Raw genomic sequence first — 20465 nt, 5'->3', positions numbered from 1 at the left:
CCCCACCCCCACCCCCCACACACACACACACTAGGGCGAAGTTGGCTGAGACCGCCACTGGGGCGCGGGATATAGTTCATATAACATATAGTTCGGTTTTTCGATGACACTGACCTGAGGTCAGTTAGAAGTCATTACAATGTTAGGCCTATGGGAAAATATTCAATTCCAAAAATACTGGAGATATCCGCTTCGCTCTATCATTTTTGTGCTTTGAAACCTTAGTACTTAATATTATGTCACTTTGTGCTTCTTTGTTTGGCCTACTTATCCATGGGTCAGGTCAAATGAGGTAACTGAGGTCAAATGACGTTTGTGCCAACTGCCAATAACTTGTGACATAATAAAGATACAGCTTTCAAAATGGTAACATTCTGTTCCTCTTGAAGAACCGAGTCGAATGATATGCAGCATTAAGCATTTAGACCATTCTTAAGACTGAAGTTGTACTGAAGATGTGCTTAACTTTTTAAGTACACTTAAGTCAGTAAAAAGAAATATATCATTCGACGCGCCCTGACGTGCTGAGCTTACTGGTGCTTTTCTTTTTGCTCTAGCTTAATTAGATGAAAAGGTATAAGCAAAAAAACTTGTGATCTGTTTTTAGCGAAATTTTTACATTCATAGGTACCCCCAATACCCCCTTAACCCTCGCCCTGGCAGGGGGGGGTCGATGCGACCCCCCCCCCTCCCCTAAGGTTTTTCGAAGATAGCGTAAAAACGGCGGCGCGCAGCGCCGCCAAATTTGACACAGCCTATGGGGCAACCTTTTTACATATGACCTGAAAATTTCAGGTCCGGGTGACCTTGGGTCAGGTCACCAGGTCAGAAAAACCGGTACAAGGTCATGGTCAAATTTCAATTTTCTTTTTGCACCTGTCCAACTCACAGTTTTTGACTGATTTCCTTCAAACTTTCAGGATGTGCTAATTTCACCGAGATGTATAACATATAGTTCGGGTTTTTTAGGTCACTGACCTGAGGTCAGTTAGAGGTCATTACGTCGTAATGTTAAGCCTATGGGAAAATACTAAATTCGGAAAATACTGGAGATATCCGCTTCGTTCTATCCCTTTTGTGCTTTGAAACCACAGTACTTAACAGCAGGTCACTTGGTGCTTCTTTGTTTGGTGTACTTATCCATGGGTCAGGTCAAATGAGGTCAACTGAGGTCAAATGACGTTTTTGCCAATAACTTGGCACATAATGACGCTAGAGCTTAAAAAATGGTATCATTGTGTTCCTGGTGATCAGCCGAATCGCATGATATGCCATATGATGCAATTTGGTTAACTTGAACTTAATTTATTAATTTAAGTTTACTTAAAATTTAAGAAAAACTTTAAGTACACTTAAGCAAGCTAAAAAGTATATCATTCGACGCGCCTTGACGTGCTGAGTTCACTTGTGCTTTTATTTTTGCTCTATCTTAATTAGATCAAAAGTTATAAGCAAAAAACTTTTGACCTGTTTTAAGCGAAATTTTTACATTTACACCCCCCAAAACCCCCTAATTATTGGCCTAGAGCAACCAAATTTGCACAGGGGCGATAACTCCAGAAGGCCCACCTACCTACCAAATTTGGTGTTTCTAGGTGCCATAGGAGCCAATCGCGAGGGGGGTCGCATCGACCCCCCCCCCCTGCCAGGCGGTGTTATGAAAAATGCCCTGCCAGGGCGGGGGTTAAATATTGACCGAGAGCAACCAAACTTGCACAGGGGTGAGAACTCTAAGGGGCCCACCTACCTACCAAATTTGGTGTTTCTAGGTGCCAAAGTAGCCAATCGCGAGAGGGTCGCATCGACTCCCCCCCCCCCCCCCCCTGCCAGGCCGTGTTATGAAAAGTGCCCTGCCCGGGCGAGGGTTAAGCTGAGGCTAACAAAAGTAGGAGCTTTTTAGCCCTAACGATCACCCAAATCAGGTACTCCATTTCTCACGTTCCGAAAACAGGCCCTTGTCGAGAAGCGTGGTGCCTTGTAGGCCAAGAAGCTTCCTGTCGCAGAGGCTAGGCTCGGCCAATCAGCATGCAGTCATTAAATTACGCAACATGATTGGTCAACACGTGATTAGCTTCCAGCCACAGCTATTTAGCGTCTACCATAGCTGTAATAACTAATACAGTCGCTACTTAATAAAAATTCTCTTTATGAATATTTTCTTTAATTTAATTTAATAATTATTTTCCTTTACAATAATTTTAAGTTTACAAAGTTATAAAGCTGGAGCAAAAAAATGGGGAAAGTGACATATTTCCCTGAATGCCAATTCATCCTTGGGAAAGTCAAACTTTGGCTTTGAAAACATCAGAGCCAGACTTGCGAAGCATAACGCTCCGCATTCTCCTATTTCAGACGACCTCAAGACAGTTCCTGTACGTGGACGACACTGGACCGGAGAGAAAGCTGCGGCTGAAGGAGGAAGTCCTACAGGATTTCCTAGAAAGTGATGACGTTGTTGTTGTTGTTGTTGTCTCCCTCCAGCCCTAGGGCGTAGCCAGTCGGCTCTGGAGGGAGACGAAGGCGGCCCCCAGGGTCGCCACTTCGTCGTTGCTGCGCAAGTCCTCGTGGGTCGGGTGGATCGATCCGAATACACGGAATCGGCTGTTCATTAGGGCGGGGCACCGCATCAGCACGTGTGCCGGGGTATCCGCCTCTTCGCGGCAGAGCTCGCACCGGGCCGCGGGGCACCTCTTGTTTTCGCACCCGGCGCAGTCGTTGGTGGGTTTCTTGCCGATTCGGTGTAGGTATTGTGAGGACCTGGACCAGTGGCCGGCGCGCAGCTGATGAACATCCACAGCGCTCGACCGGTCGCCCCCCGGGATCGGCGGGGGGAGACGGGGGCCCTGCAGCTGTCGGTACCAGCCGTCGGGCCAGGCTGCTATGGTCCTCGCGCGCGCCAGCCTTGCAGCTGCTCTCTGGATCGTCGTGGTACTCGGCGTGGCTGAGTTTTGGTCCAGGGCGGAGGCCTCCCCCGCCAGGGTGTCTGCCCTCTCGTTTCCAGGTATCCCGCAGTGCGAGGGGACCCATTGTAGGTGTATGGCTCGTCCTGAAGAGGCCAGGGAACACAGGGCTCTCCAGATTTGTATTCCGAGCGGTGTCGTCTGCGCCGTCGGTCCCTCGCGGAGGCGCGCGAGCGCCGCCATGGAGTCGGTGCAGAAGATGATGGGGTCCTCCTCGTGTGCGGGGTTGTCCGTTAGGTAGTCGGCGGCTGCTTGGAGCGCGATCATCTCCGCTCTGTAACTAGAGCAGAGGCGGCCGGCGGCGATGCGGAGCTTTGTCACCTCGCCGTCCGGTCTCTCGATGAACGCGCCTGCTCCTCCGTCGGTGATGCCTCCGGATGCCGAGCCGTCTGTCCAGCACCACGTGGCGCACTGGGGGAGTGACGCCAGGTGGAGCGTCGCGGTGGTGAGTCTTTGTTGGGCTGATGCTGCTGGTGGGAGTGCTGCACCTACATCCAGGTGGAAGTAGACTGGGCCTGTCAGGACCCATGGAGGCTCTCGTGGAGGGAGCATCGGCTCGACGGGGGGAGCGACCCCGATCGCCGCCAGGACCTCTCCTCCCACTTGGCGCCATCCGGTTGTCGATAGTCTTGTGGGGGGGTCGCTGGATGCCACCGCACGGAGCGGGTCTCCCTCAGGCAGGGCGTGGGCCTTCGCCAGGAGTCGCGCCGCCAGGACTAGGCGGCGCTCCGCCACCGGGGCGAGGCCGGCCTCCGCCATGACGGCGTGGGAGGGGGTCGAGATCGGGCACCCGGTGATCACCCGCGCCGCTGCACGCATCTCCCTCTCCAGGAGGGTTGCATGAGCGGGGGATGTGGCCGGGAGCCAGGCGGCGGCAGCGTGCTCGATGGCGCCGCGCACATACCCGTTGGCGATGGTGCGGAGTTGGCGTTCTTCGAGACCCCAGTCTCGTCCTGTGAGTCTCCTGAGTTGGGCAGTTCGCGGGCGCACTCGTTGACGCAGGTTACGGCAGTGGGGGCCGAAGTGCAGCAGTCGGTCTATGGTGACTCCCAGGAGCTTGAGGTGGTCTCCCGCGGACACGATCTTCCCCGCTACCCGGAGTGAGCAGTCGGTCGCGTCGCGGGCCCACTGGGAGAGGACCAACGCCTGCGTCTTCTCGCCTGCCACCTGCATCTTGGCTGAGCGCGCCCATTCCGAGAGAGCGTCGGCTGCTCGTTGGGCTCTCTCCTTGGCGGTCTTGATGTCGTTGGCCGCACACAGGGCCGCCGTGTCGTCGGCGTACATGTAGGCGGTTGTTCCTGGGACTCTCTGAAGTGCAGCGACGAGGGGCGCCGACCATAACAAGAACAGGGTCGGGGACAGGACACTGCCCTGGGGCAGGCCCGCCCTGAACGCCCTCACGTCGCTGTAGGTCCCGTTCAGTTCCACGCGTGCCCTTCGGTCTCTCAGGAACTGCCAAATCCATGAGATGAAGCAGAGCGGGATGTCTTGCTCTAGCAGTCTTACTCTTAGAAGTCGGTGATCCACAGTGTCGTAAGCACGACTGAAGTCGAACAAGTGATGACGTCGCCGACAAGCCCGTGGCGGTGATTTCGGTGGCCGGAGCATTCCGAACTGGCAAGTCGTTCCTGTTGAGCGCGATGTCCCGTTATTTGGCAGCTGAAGACAAAAAGCAATGGCGTGATGTCAAAAAAGGGAGCTTCACATGGAGCAATGGAGCGGACTCTCATACCAACGGCATGTTCATCTCGCCTCCGAAAACAATCACTTTGGATTCCGGAGAAGAGGCTGTCCTTTTTCTTTTGGACACGCAGGGGCTGTTCGACGACGATTCGAACATGGCTGATGCCACCAACATCTTCGCACTGAGCACACTTCTCAGCTCCAAGGCAGTGTTCAACCTTCCAAATAACTTAAAAAGCGATGACCTAGACCACCTTCAGCTTTTCGCCGAGATCGGCCGCATGGCCAGAGATCGATCTAACAGAACAGCCTTCCAGAACCTACTCTTTCTGATTCGCGATTGGGATCACCCAGCTACTCATCCGTTCGGGAAACAGGGAGGCGATGCTCTGGTCAAAAGACGTCTGAGAAGTGACAAGGTGGACCTCGACCAAAGACGACAGCACATTGAAGGATGTTTCGCAAACATCGAAGGGTTCCTCATGCCCCATCCGGGAAAAGCAGTGGCCCGTAGCTCGGACTTTTCTGACGACGATATGGACGAGGAGTTTGCGACCCATCTGGACGAGCTGCTGACCTTGCTGCTCTCTCCAGACAAGATCCCGCTGAAGATGAACGGCAACCGTCCAGTGACGTGCGGAGAGCTGGCTACACTGATCAGGATGTACGCGGAGCTCTTCCAAAGCGGCAAGCTTCCGGAACCAAAGGGAATCCTGGAGACAGTCGCTGAGGCCTATAACACAGCAGCTGTCGATGCTGAGCTCAACAACTATGTGAGAAATATGAACGAACTACTGGCGGAAGATGCTCCGCTGCTGACCGAAGAAGTCCTGAGGAAGAAGCACAGCGAGGAAAAGTCTGCAGCAGTTGAATGTCTCAAAAACAGGGACACCATCCCAGATCCGACAAAAGACGGAGGCTTCTACTGTTCACGGCTTGAGGAAAAGATAGAAGAATGGTTGAAAACGTCAGAAAAAATGTTCACAGAAAGATGTGCAAACGATCAGGAAAAGGCAGTAAAAATGAATGAAGACCTGGTGAATGAGTGTATCGAGACATTCGACGCATCGATGCGTGACTTGGAGAGTGACGAGCCTGTTGGGGAAGAGAAGATCAGAGAAGCCTACCACGAAGCAGGAAAGGCTGCTGTAGATAGCTTCACACAAGGCATGGTTACGTTGGGATCATACGTACCAACAGATTGTAAACACAAGTTGGAAGTGACTTTGAAGGAAAGGCTCGACCAAATGCTGGCAACAGACGAGAACTTGTCGAACATGAAGGTAGTGGAAAATCATTTTCAAAGTTACACGGCGCGTATGAAAGATCTTGTTGAGGGTCCAGGTTATCTGGACAATGATCTAGTGTTGGGGAGTCACAACAAGGCGAAAGCAGAGACACTGCGGACATTGAACCCGCTGATCAGCATGCTTCACGTCACTGAGTGTGGCAGTCGGTACTCTGACCTGCTGCAGAGCAGGATGGACGCATGGTTTCAAACTTCGCAGGACCTCTTTGACGAAAAGTGTGCACAGGACAGAGCGAAAGCGGACGAAGCGAATCGTGCACTTGTGGGCCAATGCTTGCAGTTATTTCAACGTGAAATGGCATCTCTGGAAAATTCCCAGACCACTACCAAACTGGAAGTAGAGGAAGCCATAGGAGAGGCAAGCCAGACGGCCATGCAGCGTTTTGAACGTGAAAAGGTTACATTTGGATTGCACAATGCTGAAGACAGTCGTCAGCAGTTGCAGAAAAACATTAAGGAAAATATTCATCATATTCTCAGCCGAGTAGAGGCAAAGTCAAACAAAAAGGTTGTCGAGCATCAGTTCCCGCAATACCAGCAGAAGATGGAGGCCTTCCTAGGTGATTGTTCGCTGGTTGACGAAGACCTTATCAAAGAAGAGCACTCAAAGGCTAAGGCTGTGCTGCTGGAAGGAATGAAGAAACTACTGAGTGTGGAACACTTAAACAATTCTGAAAATGACTACTGGGTTATGCTTCATAAGCAAATGGACGAATGGTTTGAACAATCGCAGGAAAAGTTCCGCAAAAAGTGTGTGACAAACAAAAAAGAAGCAGAGAAAACAAACGAAGCCCTTGCTGACGCATGTTTCAGTTCATTTTCATCATCTATGAAGGAAAAGATAGGACAGCTGGGTAAATCTGGCAACCCACATCAGGTGTGCGCTACGAAGCAGGAAGAGGTGCTCAGGAGGTTCGACCGGGAAAAAACGACGATGGGGTCCTACAGAGCTGATGAGACTCGGGCGTTTCTCGAAAAACGTATTAGCGAAGAGACATCACTTCTGGTTGGGAATTTCATAGAGAAAGAAAAGAACAAGAAAAAGCGTGGTCCCATTGGACAACTTCTCAAAGAGGTCTCCAAATATTTGTAAAGTTCACATGCGGAAGCTCTGGGTGACGTAAATTGCGAAGTAGCAGCCTTAGAAAACACCGAGCGTACGACTCACGTACGACCCAGCTGCCGACGGAGCGTCAAGACCAGCCGAGGCTCGCGCAGCTGCGCCCCAGTACAACCGTGTGAAACCCCGTCTGGGGAGGCAGTACGAGGACAATTGTTCTGCGCTGTAATTCATTATCTAATCCAAAATCTTAGTTATGCCTACCAATAGGTACTCTGCCGTGTCGTATATGTTACGGGCAATATGCTAACTTGGGCAATATGCAAACTGCCCGGGCAGACTACCCACCAGCCTGGGCAGTATATGTACCGCCCGGATAATATCCATGCTACCCTGCGCGCTGCACTGGGCAGTATATGTACCGCCCGGATAATATCCATGCTACCCTGCGCGCTGCACTGGGCAGTATATGTACCGCCCGGATAATATCCATGCTACCCTGCGCGCTGCACTGGGCAGTATGTAATGCATATGAAATATTGCGGCGTGTCTCTTGAATAAAGTTCAAGTTCTGACTCAAACATGAATGGGTAGTAGGCGCTACTGGGTGATGCTTCTTACCCCGCTTTTTTTCTTGTCTGTGATTTTCACATGTCCCCTTTTAACCTTCGCCCCAGTGGGGGGGAGGCGAAGGTTGAATGTTACGTACCGGGTGGCCCAGAAAAAACGTTCCGAACTTTGGAGGCCTATATATCAAATACGAGTACAAATAACGAGCCAAAAATTTCATCAAGTTTGAGTCATTTCTTTGCGCATTGGTATGCCAAATTATAACACTATACCATCATTTTCAAGCTGGCAATCTTGAGTTGAATTAAGCAAGACATTTTTGCTTTTTTTGCCGATGTCAAACGATAGTGATAATTGGGTTAGACGTCCCCTATTATAAAAAGAATAAAAAATAGAGCACGTGAATGAAACCAACACGTATGTTCTTATTTTAAATATTTTTGTCTCACTTATGTGCCAAATATTCAAATACTGAGCCAAAATGGTGCTCATGGATGCCACTCGTTTCAACACCAAATCATGTTTCGAGCAGGAGTGGCACGGTGCATGGATTACTGCTGATTACCCTCCTTTCAGTAGATCAAACAGTAAATCGACCGGATAAGAAAAACAAACTAAAGCAGACTGGTTCCTGTGCCAGAAGACCACAGAATAGCTTATGAAAAACAACATTGCCAGCAGATGACAAAAAAAAACTGGTTGAAAAGCTACCTTTTCCCAGGAATGTCAGCCAGGAAAGCATTTGAGCCACAAGATGGTTAGAAAACTGGGAACTCCTTCCGATGCCGCCGGCACAGAGCCATCGTGGTTGCCTGAGGGAATGTGTCATCCTGAAACCCGAACCATCAATGAGACTAGCTGCCAGTAGAAGCCATGGCTCTAGCCTCTAGGCCGCGGTGCCGCGGGGTGAAAGTGACCCGTTCACTCACATTTTTTAGTAAACATCGGAGCAAAAAAGTAATTTTTACATGGCATGCTTGAAACACGAACCGTTTAAAAAGTAATTTACGGAACACCATGAAAATCACACCATTTCCTGAAAATGTGTGCCGCATTCACTATTCGAAGTTTCAATGTTGTATCTTTATCACTTTCTGAGAAATATTGATTTCAAGTTGGGAACGTTTTTTCTGGGCCACCCGGTATATGTTACGCAACATGTTACCACCCTGTCGCGTTTTTTGCGTGTGAATAAAAAACCGCGGAGCTACGCGCCGCGCCGCTTGGAGTAGTTTTCTGTACTTTAATTTTGGACAATGTGTGAAATTTTTGACCCCAGGTCATGTCAGGTCAGGTAACCAGGTCAATTTAACTGACCAAGCCTGAAAAAAGTTTACGATCATGTCCAGTCTGCGGTGTTTGTCAGAGAGGTTTTAAACTTGGTTGATTGCATGATGTTATGGGCGCCTATAATTTGTTTATCTTGGATTTTTCTATATCCATGACCTAAGGTCAGGCCAGCGGCGTGACCTTTCCATTATAAGTCAATGGAGAAAAATGAAAATGCCTCTAGATCGGTGTGTACGCATAGGAACAGTCCAAATATTTCAGAATCACAATGATTTGGACCACCCGTGACGACCAAGGTGTCTTTTTTGCTGATAGCTTCTAGAAAGGTCATCCCAGGTCATTTGAGGCTACAAACAGATTTTTGCCAATAACTCTCGATTGGAAAGACTGAATGCTGGGGATAGCCTCATTGTGTTTGCCTTGTTAAGATGCATCGACTGATATGCAACATGACCTTTTCCGCTCAGGTCATGACCTTGACCTGAGGTCAAATTTTCAAGCTGATCTTTCAAGGGCAAATTATAGTTCATTCGACGCGTCTCGGCGAGAGGAACACGATTCTGTCAATTGAAATGTCGTGGCTTTTTTTTAATCGAAAGTTATTGTCGAAAAACACTTACGTAAAAACAGCTAGGTTTTTTGGAGTTTTTGCCCTCTTGAGGCTAAACCGTTGACCTGAGGTCAATTTTGATGATGACCATATCAAAAGAAGAGTTCAAAAGCTATTGATTGCTTTTCGATGCGTTTTTCTAGCTATCATAGTTCCTGAGATAACGGCATGTTTTCTGAAAAAATATAATGACAATTGGCAAATGTTTACCTTTGATTGCCTCTGGTGACCCCAATATTGCTCTAAGATGAAAAATGACCGAAATACTTTCAAACGTACGCATTGAGAGCTATCGACTGTTTTTTTTTACCGCATCTTTCTAGCCCTCTTAGTTTTTGAGTTAGAGGTGGGTAGTAACATATGCCCCCCCCCCCCCACACACACACACACACTATGGCGAAGTTGGCTGAGACCGCCACTGCACTGGGGCGCGGGTAAGGAGCAACCACCACCTAGATTTCTTGAATTCAAAATTTAGTTCCTCCACATATCAAAAGAGGAAGGATTGAGCATTCAGAAGACTATAAACCATTTGAGTTACGAGAACAGTGTAGAAAGATATACACCCTCAAACCTTAGCTGGTCCGTCTTACCCCAACTTCCCCTATGTATGTATGTATGTATGTATGTATGTATTTACGTCAGCAGACACTCCACAACAGGGTGGCTATTACGTCTCAATTGTCAGAGAATAAAACGGGTAGGAGGGTCAAAACATGGTATACGGCAAACAGCAATCATCCACCGCAGCAACAGCATACACTGACACCAACATACGCTCACTCACCCCGAATTAAAGAAACGTGTCACTGCCTGTAAGCTGCTGGCTCGAGCCGTGTCACGTGATTAGGCATGGAGTTTAAAGGCGAGGTCGGCTAATCCTCGCTGCCCAGCCGCTGTTCAGGTGGCTGGCAGACGCAAGTCATGGTCCTGTCTGGTGGAGCGATTACATTGCCGTGCATCTGCGAATGATAAAAACAGCGAGGCGAGCTTCTCGGGCTCACCCAGGGTATGCACCCTGTGCGCCACAATTGCAGTCTGCGCGTCACACATCTGGCGCGGTGTGTGCAGGCCCGGGGCCCTGTTTCACGGCGGAGCGCTGCAGTGCGCTGCGCGCGTCGGCGCGTTGGGTTTCCATGGCAATATCAACAAACTTCCCTCTGACGCTACGCTATGACGTCATCGCAAAACGCTAGCACCGCGGCGCCAGCACCATTCGCACGCTTGCAGTATTCGCACTCAAACTTCTGTTCAATTGGTACTAGTTTCTTCAAGGTCTCTGTTCGAAACGCGATTTACCATAAGCTAACGGATTGCACGCAACGTCATTCGAGTGACGTCAGGGGTGTGCCTCAGCTCCTAGCGCGCTGCAGCGTCGGGCGGTGAAACAGGGCCCGGGTCGCCCCGCGCGCGAGACACGTGATCGTACCTGCGGAGACCGGCCACTACTCTGGTAGCCAATTTCACGTTTTCAATAGCCTCTCGTCGTTAGCCGCGGAGCCGTTCCCGTACACAACAGACAAGCTCACGCGCCTGACGACCAGGCCCTACACGACTGCCCCACCCTAGTAGCCACACTTTAACCTTATTGGTAAAATAGAAGCCGCCTATTTTGATGTATCGGTCAGGCATGTTCAATAAGGAATGAAATATGTCTTATGTGAAATTTCTCTGTTACATGGATATGCTGTTCTGGCGGGTCTTGCAACCCGACAACGATATTTCAGCTTTGAAGCCTTTTGCGATGTGCATGTGCATTGTGCATCTTGACCAAGAAACTATAACAATGCTATGCAAATTTTGATGAATTAGTTATTTTCTATCCGAAAGATACATGTGTACCTAGTCACCACAAAGATATGCCATATCAGGACGAGGTGAAATGTAGTAGCGTGCTGCGATGGATACCATTCATCATTTTACTCGATCCTTGACTTCATGGGGTGAGACCGAGGTCTCAAGAGTGTGTCTTTGATCTGAAACAGTAAAAAAATATCTTCACCTTGGACACGGTTAAAAACAAACATTTGCCGTGTTTTGAGCCCAATCGATCTTAGCCGTTTTCACGACGGCCATCTGGTACACATTTGGTGCACATCTGGTGCAGATTAGGTGCAGATTTGGTCAAATTAGGCTCAGTGTGTCTCTTAGTAGCTATCAGCTAGGGTTACACTAATTGCTTATATGCATGCTTTGTGATGTTATCGGAGAGCATCATCGATTAAAACACTGTAATAAATTCATAAAATAAAGATATTTGCTGTAAAAGAGATTTCTCGTAGGTTCGCGCTCGCAAAGACAGTGGTGTGGTTCCGGGTCTATGTATTGGCTTTCCCACACTGTCTTTGGGTGAAGGAAAAAGCCCATAGCCGATCACAAACAATCAAATGATAAAGCTTTTGACAGAGCACAAGTATGTCTAACACAGTTGCTGGCTAGATACATATGCCAAAGCTGGCGGCGGTGGGGCGGACGGTGGATGTCGCGCCAAATCGAACCGTGCGCTCAGGTGACACGCGCGCAGTGAAATGGCCGGGCGCAGCCGGCTACCACTCGGGTCACATTGTAGATGGCGCTGGGCTCGCGCTCGCCCGCGAGAAAGGTCATTTGTGCTCGTGCGCGCAAAAATGCTGCATTTCTCGTAGGTTCGCGCTCGCAAAGACAGTGGTGTGGTTCCGGGTCTATGTATTGGCTTTCCCACACTGTCTTTGGGTGAGGGAAAAAGCCCAACAACCCCCAACCGAACCCGCGAACACATCACTGCTAACTTTGTCGAGAATGCAGCTAGACTGCAATTAATGCATTGGCTAACTGCAGATCAGTATACTAAACTCAGCGCCATTGTTGCTCTTTTAACTACCGAGAGCTGTTTTAAAAACGAGTCCAGGGAATATGATTTGCCTGGGGTCAGCGCTCCTGGCACCGACGCAACGTTCAGACTAGCGCTGGAGCCGGGTGTGGCGCTAATTGGTGAGTCTAGGGGGATGAGCGGTCCCGATCCAACGTCTCTGGCACCGATGCAAGCGGTCGGACCAGCGCTGGAGCTTGGTGTAGCGCTGCGTGACGAGTCTTAAGATGAGCGGCCTAGCGCCAGCGTCTCTTGCACCGATGCAGGCGTTCGGACCAGCGCTGGAGCCGGGTGTAGCGCTGCGTGACGAGTCTTAGAGATGAGCGGCCTGGCACCAGCGTCTCTGGCACCGATGCAGGCGTTCGGACCAGCGCTGGAGCCAGCTGTAGCGCTGCGTGACGAGTCTTAGAGATGAGCGGCCTGGCGCCAGCGTCTCTGGCACCGATGCAGGCGTTCGGACCGCATGTTTATTAATCCCACCCAGAAATGACAAACAAGCTCTCTGATTGGCCAGTTTTTGCTGACAGACGCAGAATATTTGTCAGCCATAGAATACAATGCTTTAGCACTTTTTCAACAATGACGCATACGTTACATTTGCAAGTTAGGGCAGCTAAAATATTCTAATTGATCTTTCAAGTTAAATATAACATTTTTTGGAAGCCCGTACAGGTTGTTTCTAGTAAATTAGGTGTTACAAAGTATTAAAAGAAATGATTATTCTCTAATAAATTAAGAACAAAAGCTTTTAGCCACTAAAATCGAGTAGTAAAGTAATCTTGACTAAAATCCGCCCGACGTCTCCAGAATCCTGCGTGCGGGGACACCGCAGTCTCGGTTTCTATGTTATCGCAATGGGGAAAAATTGAAATTTTAAATGAGTCAGTATCGTGTTAGGAAGTACGGATGCTTCCAAAACTGAATGCCTTTCAATTCAAATCCCAGAATATCCTTTCGCGGAAATAGCCCTTCTCAGCCTGTCGGCCCATTCTCCAACGCTACAAGTCTGAACAGTGAGCGTCTCGTGCGTTGCTGACGTATCGCGATAAAAAGGACGGTGTCATATAATCAAATGAACTTTTCTTACGCATAGAGCATTTGAAACCACACACCAAACGCCTCCCTTTCCTGTTTTCTACTGCTGCCTTCTTCACATACCTACCCAATGACCGTTCCAGCTCGACGTTTCTTATCGACTGCCTCACATTCAACGGCCATATCCCACCCAAGATTCATCCCACCTACGCTGAAAACCAATCGGAGGCACTTTCAATCGTCCCTTGAATAAAATTGCTACCTTCCTACACGCATTTCGAGGAGAACGAGGCCCAGAAAAGGCATGCATAAAACGATCGGTTTTGGCCTCCATGGCATAAGCCAGCAGGCCTAACAGCATATTGATTGAAGAACATTTTCGAGGACATGATATCTATTAGATATTATTTGCAAAGGTATTGTAAACATAACGTCCGCATATCGCAGCTCTGAATCTGCTGGTGTCAGTCCCATGCAGGGCAGCCACCAGACCACCGCCCCGCCGCCTGCCGTTCACTGATCATACAGGCCGGCTGTCCCAGTGTCTCATCAAACGATCACAGCTGACTCAGTATTTATAAAATGCCAAACAAAAACAGACACGCAATATTGTGGATCATGCCAGCTCTTTAAGTCATGCGCGTGGATATATATCGGTAGTTTTCCTATCACAGATCACACTGAGCAGAGCAAAATCGTAGACACGCAGCAATAAATAATGCATTATCAAGTACACCGTCACCGATCGATGCATCGTGGAATACACCGAATAATATGTACATCACTGCTTTAACGTTCCCCCAGGCGGGTGGGGGCGTTTCTGGCCACACCTGACAATTTTGTGCTTGCATAAATAAAACGACACGAAACTTAGCATAGCTTATGTATAATGCATCGATTCGCATCATTTGTGAAAAAATGTAACCCCATGTCACCTAAGGTCAGGTCAGGTCACCATGACGCAGAAGTTTGAAACTCGAGCTGTTGCATGAGAGAATCAGTACCAACATCTTGAATATCTTTAATTTTGATATCGGTGACCTAGGGTCAGGTCAACTTTGAGACGTCTCCAGTTTCAGTCAGTATGAGGAACTCGAGAGGCTCTGCTTTTGAAACAAAAACACTAAAACATCGCGATCTATCGTATGCTCCTGAGGTCATCTCAGGTCATGTAACGTCTCCAACATTTCATTTTTGTACATTGATTTTAGATGGAATGTGGCCAGAGCGCTAAAAACATCATAATCATAGGCGGCGGAACGGGGAGGGCACCGGGGCACCGTAGGTGTTCCGCCGCTACTGATGTTAATCTCAATCTCAATGTAACGAATCGACTGACATGCAATATGGCATTTTCTGCGACTTTGACCTGAGGTCAAATTTATTAATTTGACCTTGTTAGGTCAACAAGACGAGAGAAACGCAGTGCCGGTAAAATCAACGTAATAAAAGGTTGGTATCAAAAGTTTTAAAAGAAAAGACGATTTCCGAAGCACGCCGATTGCTCAGTTTTTGCCCTTTGGAGGCTTAACCCTAGTTGACCTTAGCTCAAATCTGAGAACCTGAAAGATTTTCGAAAGCGCTATCGAATTCGCTTTTCCGCGGCGCTGTAGCTTCTTTGGTTCCCGAGTTATGAACCAATTTGTGAAGTTGTCAAAATCGGGAGCCAAAATTCGTCATCATTTTACTTTTGGTGACCTCCAGTGACCTCAGCGATGAACTGATCGAAAATGACCTGTATTATTCTGAAGGAAAATAGCGAGCTATACATTGATTTTACTGCGTCTTTCCAGCTTTGTTACTGTGAGATAAAAGGTGTGGAAGTATATAAAAAGTGCTATATTGCTCACCAATAAAAATGACAACCAGTTCAGCTACCAATCCACTCAACCCTCGCACTCGCTGCTCCCATTCTCCCAAACCATTGATTTTATTCACTGCTCTCGTGCAGTAATAACTTTACTCGTGCGCGTTAAATCGACTGATCCCCACACTCCCCCCTGACATCAAAGTCACAATTGACCTCCCCTGACTCCCCCCTGATCTCAAAGACACAAGCGAGATCAATAAGTTAACACAGTCAGTTTCAACATCACACTCTCGTTTACAACACGCTGTCACGAGTACATCAGTCGTTGGGGTTCCCTTCGTAATCGCGCAGAGCGTCTCAGTGGTTGACCTTCTGTCTGTACCCCATCTCCAGTTGGTTCTACTGCAACAGAGCCGTCGGTCTGGCTTGGACAACCGAACCGGAGAACTAATGGCTCTTCATCTTCACTGGAATCTTGCACGTGCCGGGCTGTAACCTGACTGGTGTTCTGAAGGTTTCCGGGATCCCCTTCTGCCACTCGTGGTCTCAGGTCTCTGATGTGTCGAGGTATACCATCCACTTCTACCGCCTGCTCAGATATGATGTTTGTCACAACACCCTGTTCATAGCGCGTGTCACAGCGGACCTGCGGTGGCTTGACCCACACACACTCACCAACTTCGTATGGGCTCTCTGCTGTGTTTGGTGTCCGTGGTGCCATCATGCCCGCATCCCACTGGACGCAGCTGCTCAAGATACCAGCAGGAGTGGACTGGGCGTCGTTCAGGTGCCGTGGGGTTGCGTTATAAATGTCAACCGCCTCCAAAACACTGCATCCTTTTCTAGCAGCGATGACTTTGACCGTGCGATGGTTTCTTTCCACTATTCCATTTCCAGATGGAACATATGCACAGCGGTATCGCACTGTGACGCCCCATTGTGATGCGAACTGAGCGAAGCATCGACTGCGAAAGGCTGTCGCATTGTCTACCAGCACCTCAGCCGGTGGGCCTCGATCCACAAACAGCACATCAAGCTGCTCTGCAACAGCCTCGGCCGTCTCTGCACTCAGTGGCTGCCATATTGCGAACCGGCTTGGTCCACAGTCCACCGCCGTGAGATAGGGTCGCCCGTGGACGTGCGTTACGTCAATCGCCAATCTTGACCACGTTGTGTCCACCTCAAGTTTGCCTGACCTCCACTTTACGGGGGCGGGGTCGATAGACCGACAAATTTGACAGTCTGCGACGACCTTCTGCACCTCTTTTCTGGTGACGTTCGAATTTTCAAGGCGTGCAAAGTAATGCGTGCGACGAATGCCTGGATGGCCCCATTCGTGATGCACACGAGCGACCAGGTAGCCTATGGCATCCGTACCGGTCTCGACAGCCAGTCCGCATGCAGGAGGCGCCTCATCTTCTCCTTCTGCCAGGGCTCGAAGCCAGCGGTGTGGTACGCGCGTCAGGACATCAGCTTTGTTCGCTTCAGATTGTACCAGTTCAACTGACAGCTGCAACTGGTATTCCTTCACAAGCGACGTAACTATCTCCACTCGGCGTCGAATCAGCATTTCGCTTGCTGCCTTCGTTCGGAGTCTTGTTTTACCACTGAGGCCGTCCGAAATCCACCGATGCACAGTTGCAGAATCCGTGTAGAGGGTGATCTTTTGAAAGCCCCAAGCCAGTGCCAAGTTAAGGCCTTTCACGACCGCGTCAAGTTCCGCCATATTGATGTGCGTCACGTCACTGGTACGAAGCCACGCACCATCTTCAATGACTGAACCGCCAACTTCCAGCGCCACACCGATGGCTACTGAGCTGGCATCCACCCATAGATGGGCTTCATCATCGCCGCAAACGTCCCAGCGGCCACGAACCGGATCCGATTGCCGTACTCTTTCTGTGACCTCCACCAGGAAGTTTCGCACGTGCTCACAGCGAACCTGATCATCCCAGCTCTCCGTCACTGAGTTCGCTCGGCGCTTGATGAACGCCACCGCTGGTCTCAGCCAGCTGCAGACCGGGAAGTGTCCCACGAGCTTTCCACACAGGGAGAACACAGAGCGCCGCGTTAGCTCGTCGGGGACGTCATGGCTGTCATCTCCTCTCCTCCACTGTAGCTCGCCGCCTTCTCCGTGGACAGACAGACCCAGGAGCTTGGCTCCATCACGCGCGCGCTCTGGCTCCTTTGCCACGAGGCCGAACTTTGAAAGATGTTCACAGACGCTGTCTGCCGACACAACATCCTCATTCACGAGAATGTCGTCCACGTAGCTGCTGGTCCCCTTCTTCACCTCTGGATCGAGTGACAGGACCGTGCTCAGCACCGACTTCATCACTGACGGTGATATGTTCATTCCAAACCCGAGTCGCGATAGAGCCCATCTCTTGCCCCTGAATATCACGGTCTGATACTTCCACAGGGACGGATGAACATGAATTTGCAGATAGGCTGATTTCAAATCCACAGCCGCGACATTGACTCCCATTTTCCGCCATTGTCTCATTTTCTCAGTGCATACGTCTGCATCAGCCGTGTGAGTATCTAGATGTTCATTCAGCTCTCGATAATCCAATACGGGCCTCACTTTTTTCTTGCGCTCCTGCAGCACTGCCATCAGCGGTATCAGTCCCTCTGGTTGCCCGTGCTCTGTCTGATCGTACGGAATGAGCCAGTCTTTATCCACCCATCTTTGTAGCTCCTCTTCATACTCAGCCCGACGATCTTCCGGCACAGTATAAGACGCGACTCTGTTTTTCAGTGTGTCTGGCTCTCCTCGCTCCGTCCACTTCCACTCAACCATCCAAGTCTTTGTGCCCGAATCAAAAACAATCCTGTAGTCTTTCTCGTCGATACACAATGACTCAGGTGAGTATACGGTTCTTTCGTGAAAAACAACCGGCATCACGCCTGACGGAGCAGCAAGATCCTTTCCTGCGGCTGGCTCAGACTGTTGTTCCTTTTGTTCTGACTCAGATCTCTTCTCTTCACTCGCTGTTGCACCCACAGACAACGAGTAGGTGTCACCCACCACAGCTGCTGATTCAAACCTGACAGAATCTGAACTTGTCTCCTCACTTACTGCTGCACCCACAGCATCATCCACCACCGCTGCTGGTCCAAACCTGACAGCGTCTGAACTGCTGATCTGCACCCCTCCCATTGCAGTGATCGCGTTCATGCCCAAAATGAAATGAAATCCCAGAGGCTTATCCTTTACTACGAGAGCATGAACTTCGACCTCGGTTACCTCGGGCACTCGAATCCGCACCGTGCCTTCTCCAGCACACCGCATCATCTGACCATTTATTGCCTTCAGGTATATGTTTCTTCTCCGCCACTGCCGACAAACAGACTCGTGACAGATGCACAGACTGCACCCAGAATCAACCAGTGCAAGAACTCGAGTACCATCAACCGACACTTCTGTGCAAGGCAGCGCCTCTATTTTTGGACAGTCGGAGAGAAGGCTGGCGCTGACTGCTCTCCCACGGCGTTTTCCGGACACTGGCGGCGGAAGTGCGGACCACCACACCTGAAGCACTTGACATCGGTGCGCTTCTCTGTGCCCGTCCTCTTGAGGAGACAGTCTCTGGCGAGATGGTTTGCTCCATTGCAGTTGAAGCAGCGTCTCTCATATCGCGCTCCAACTCCACCGCAGCATTCGTCGGCTACGACTGGTGGCGGTGATGTGATTGCTGCATAGGACTGCGCCTTGACAGCGAACGCATTCGTGTCCGCCAAGACAGCACGAGCACGCACCAGCAGATCATCAATTCGCATAGACTCTATGCGACAGCCGGTACGTAGAACCTGTCGCACCGATGCCGGGAGACCAGAGATGAACGCACATACTAACCCGCGCTCACTGATTCCGCCAAACAATGCGGACAGACGTTTCAGCTCAGCAAGAAAGACATCCGGTGTCTCCGATGGTAAAAGCTTCCGCGAGACGAACTTCTCGTAGGCCACGAACGAATCGTGCGCAAATGCTGCTGTGAGTGCCTCCTTTACTTTAACGACATCTTCTTTATCTCCTTCAGGGATCTGCTGATACACCGCAAATGCTCCCCCCGTCAGTCGAAGAGGTATAACTTCCTCAAGCTCGTGAATCCCTCTCAGCCTGCATACTAGCTCCACTTTTTCTATCCACTCAGTTACAGATGTTTTAGAATCACCACTAAACTCTGGTATTAAGCGCAAATCAAGATCCGACATAATTAAACTGAAAATAGGGCCGAAATAGCTTGTGAGATAAAAGGTGTGGAAGTATATAAAAAGTGCTATATTGCTCACCAATAAAAATGACAACCAGTTCAGCTACCAATCCACTCAACCCTCGCACTCGCTGCTCCCATTCTCCCAAACCATTGATTTTATTCACTGCTCTCGTGCAGTAATAACTTTACTCGTGCGCGTTAAATCGACTGATCCCCACAGTTACATTCCAAGATAACCTGGTGTGGCCGAATACGCCTCCCCTCCCCCCCCCCCCACAAAGTTGGCTGAGGGCCACCCGGGCGCGGGTTAATAACATGGCGCAACAGGTTTTGTTATCAACTTGTCCTTTTCACACATAGGCGACACCTAGATATCACAGCCAACGCCTATCACCAACCTGATGGTGGGCTTTGGCCAGCGATCGCCGATCGGGGCCAACGCGGGCTCTTACTCGTCCACGATCAGCACGAATGATGAATTACAGCTGCTCCAGACCGCCACTTCAATCAAGCGTGTAATCCCCAGTCCACATCAGAGCCACTAGTGAAACTCTACTGAGCGGGACAAACTGCACTGCATCTTTGACCTCCTTTGCAGCTCTGGCTTTTCAGAATTTGAACAGCCTTCTCTTCCCCACCCTTCTGTGCTGATGAATGATGATCCTTTGAAAACCTGGAAAAAAGACAGTACAGAGAGATGAAACTGTTTTGCTATGGGTCTGTTCCAGTCGCACTTCCTAACACATCTAAACGACCTCCAAGAGCAAGATAAGAGGAGGATGGAGCAGGGCCCTCCTTGGCTTTGTAGGGGCGAAAGCTGCCACTGGAACAGGGAAGCAATCTTGGGGGAGTTAAGAGGTGTTAGGAAGTGCGACTGGAACAGACCCTATGACAATGTCTGTGCATAGAACGAGCAGATGGTAGAAGTGGTCAATTGGTGAGTGGAACAAATGCAAATGTCAGGAAAGCAGTCATATTTTGTAACAGACATGATGCAGATGTTGGCCAAGCTGACAAGGCAGATATAATTACCAGCTTGTTACACTTTAACTCATCATATTTTCATGTTT

At 49.7% G+C, this 20465-nt stretch overlaps 4 protein-coding genes across 4 annotated transcripts; 1 reads left to right on the top strand and 3 right to left on the bottom strand.

Annotated features, from left to right (window-relative positions):
* Positions 1-2483: 2483 nt before the first annotated feature.
* On the bottom strand, positions 2484-4133 carry LOC122373221. Its single transcript, XM_043351067.1, has one exon. The coding sequence runs from the start codon at positions 4131-4133 to the stop codon at positions 2484-2486; it is 1650 nt and encodes a 549-aa protein (XP_043207002.1).
* A 67-nt stretch (positions 4134-4200) lies between these two features.
* LOC122373220 (atlastin-2-like) lies at positions 4201-12719 on the top strand. Its single transcript, XM_043351066.1, has 3 exons — positions 4201-4244; positions 4510-5610; positions 12689-12719. The coding sequence occupies exons 1-3, from the start codon at positions 4201-4203 to the stop codon at positions 12717-12719; spliced, it is 1176 nt and encodes a 391-aa protein (XP_043207001.1).
* Positions 12720-14655: 1936 nt separating this feature from the next.
* On the bottom strand, positions 14656-18557 carry LOC122373223. Its single transcript, XM_043351070.1, has one exon. The coding sequence runs from the start codon at positions 18471-18473 to the stop codon at positions 15483-15485; it is 2991 nt and encodes a 996-aa protein (XP_043207005.1). The 5' UTR covers positions 18474-18557; the 3' UTR covers positions 14656-15482.
* A 62-nt stretch (positions 18558-18619) lies between these two features.
* On the bottom strand, positions 18620-19393 carry LOC122373224. Its single transcript, XM_043351071.1, has one exon. The coding sequence runs from the start codon at positions 19391-19393 to the stop codon at positions 18620-18622; it is 774 nt and encodes a 257-aa protein (XP_043207006.1).
* Between the last annotated feature and the right edge of the window lie 1072 nt (positions 19394-20465).

Source organism: Amphibalanus amphitrite, unplaced genomic scaffold (assembly GCF_019059575.1).
Source record: "Amphibalanus amphitrite isolate SeventyFive unplaced genomic scaffold, NRLGWU_Aamphi_draft 001461F_arrow, whole genome shotgun sequence".
Classification (NCBI taxonomy): Eukaryota; Metazoa; Arthropoda; class Thecostraca; order Balanomorpha; family Balanidae; genus Amphibalanus; species Amphibalanus amphitrite.
Note: the sequence above shows the minus strand (reverse complement) of the source record. Positions and strands in the feature narration are given on the sequence as shown.

What these genes read in the sequence shown, in the direction of transcription:
- LOC122373221 (XM_043351067.1), bottom strand. Translation starts at nt 4,133, where the DNA reads ATGCAGGTGGCAGGCGAGAAGACGCAGGCGTTGGTCCTCTCCCAGTGG.
- LOC122373220 (XM_043351066.1), top strand. Translation starts at nt 4,201, where the DNA reads ATGTCGTTGGCCGCACACAGGGCCGCCGTGTCGTCGGCGTACAT. An exon ending in GCCGTGTCGTCGGCGTACAT is followed by an intron (nt 4,245 to 4,509) that starts GTAGGCGGTTGT and finishes GCACGACTGAAG; the next exon opens with TCGAACAAGTGATGACGTCG. An exon ending in ATAGAAGAATGGTTGAAAAC is followed by an intron (nt 5,611 to 12,688) that starts GTCAGAAAAAAT and finishes GCACCGATGCAG; the next exon opens with GCGTTCGGACCAGCGCTGGA.
- LOC122373223 (XM_043351070.1), bottom strand. Translation starts at nt 18,473, where the DNA reads ATGATGCGGTGTGCTGGAGAAGGCACGGTGCGGATTCGAGTGCCCGAG.
- LOC122373224 (XM_043351071.1), bottom strand. Translation starts at nt 19,393, where the DNA reads ATGTCGGATCTTGATTTGCGCTTAATACCAGAGTTTAGTGGTGATTCT.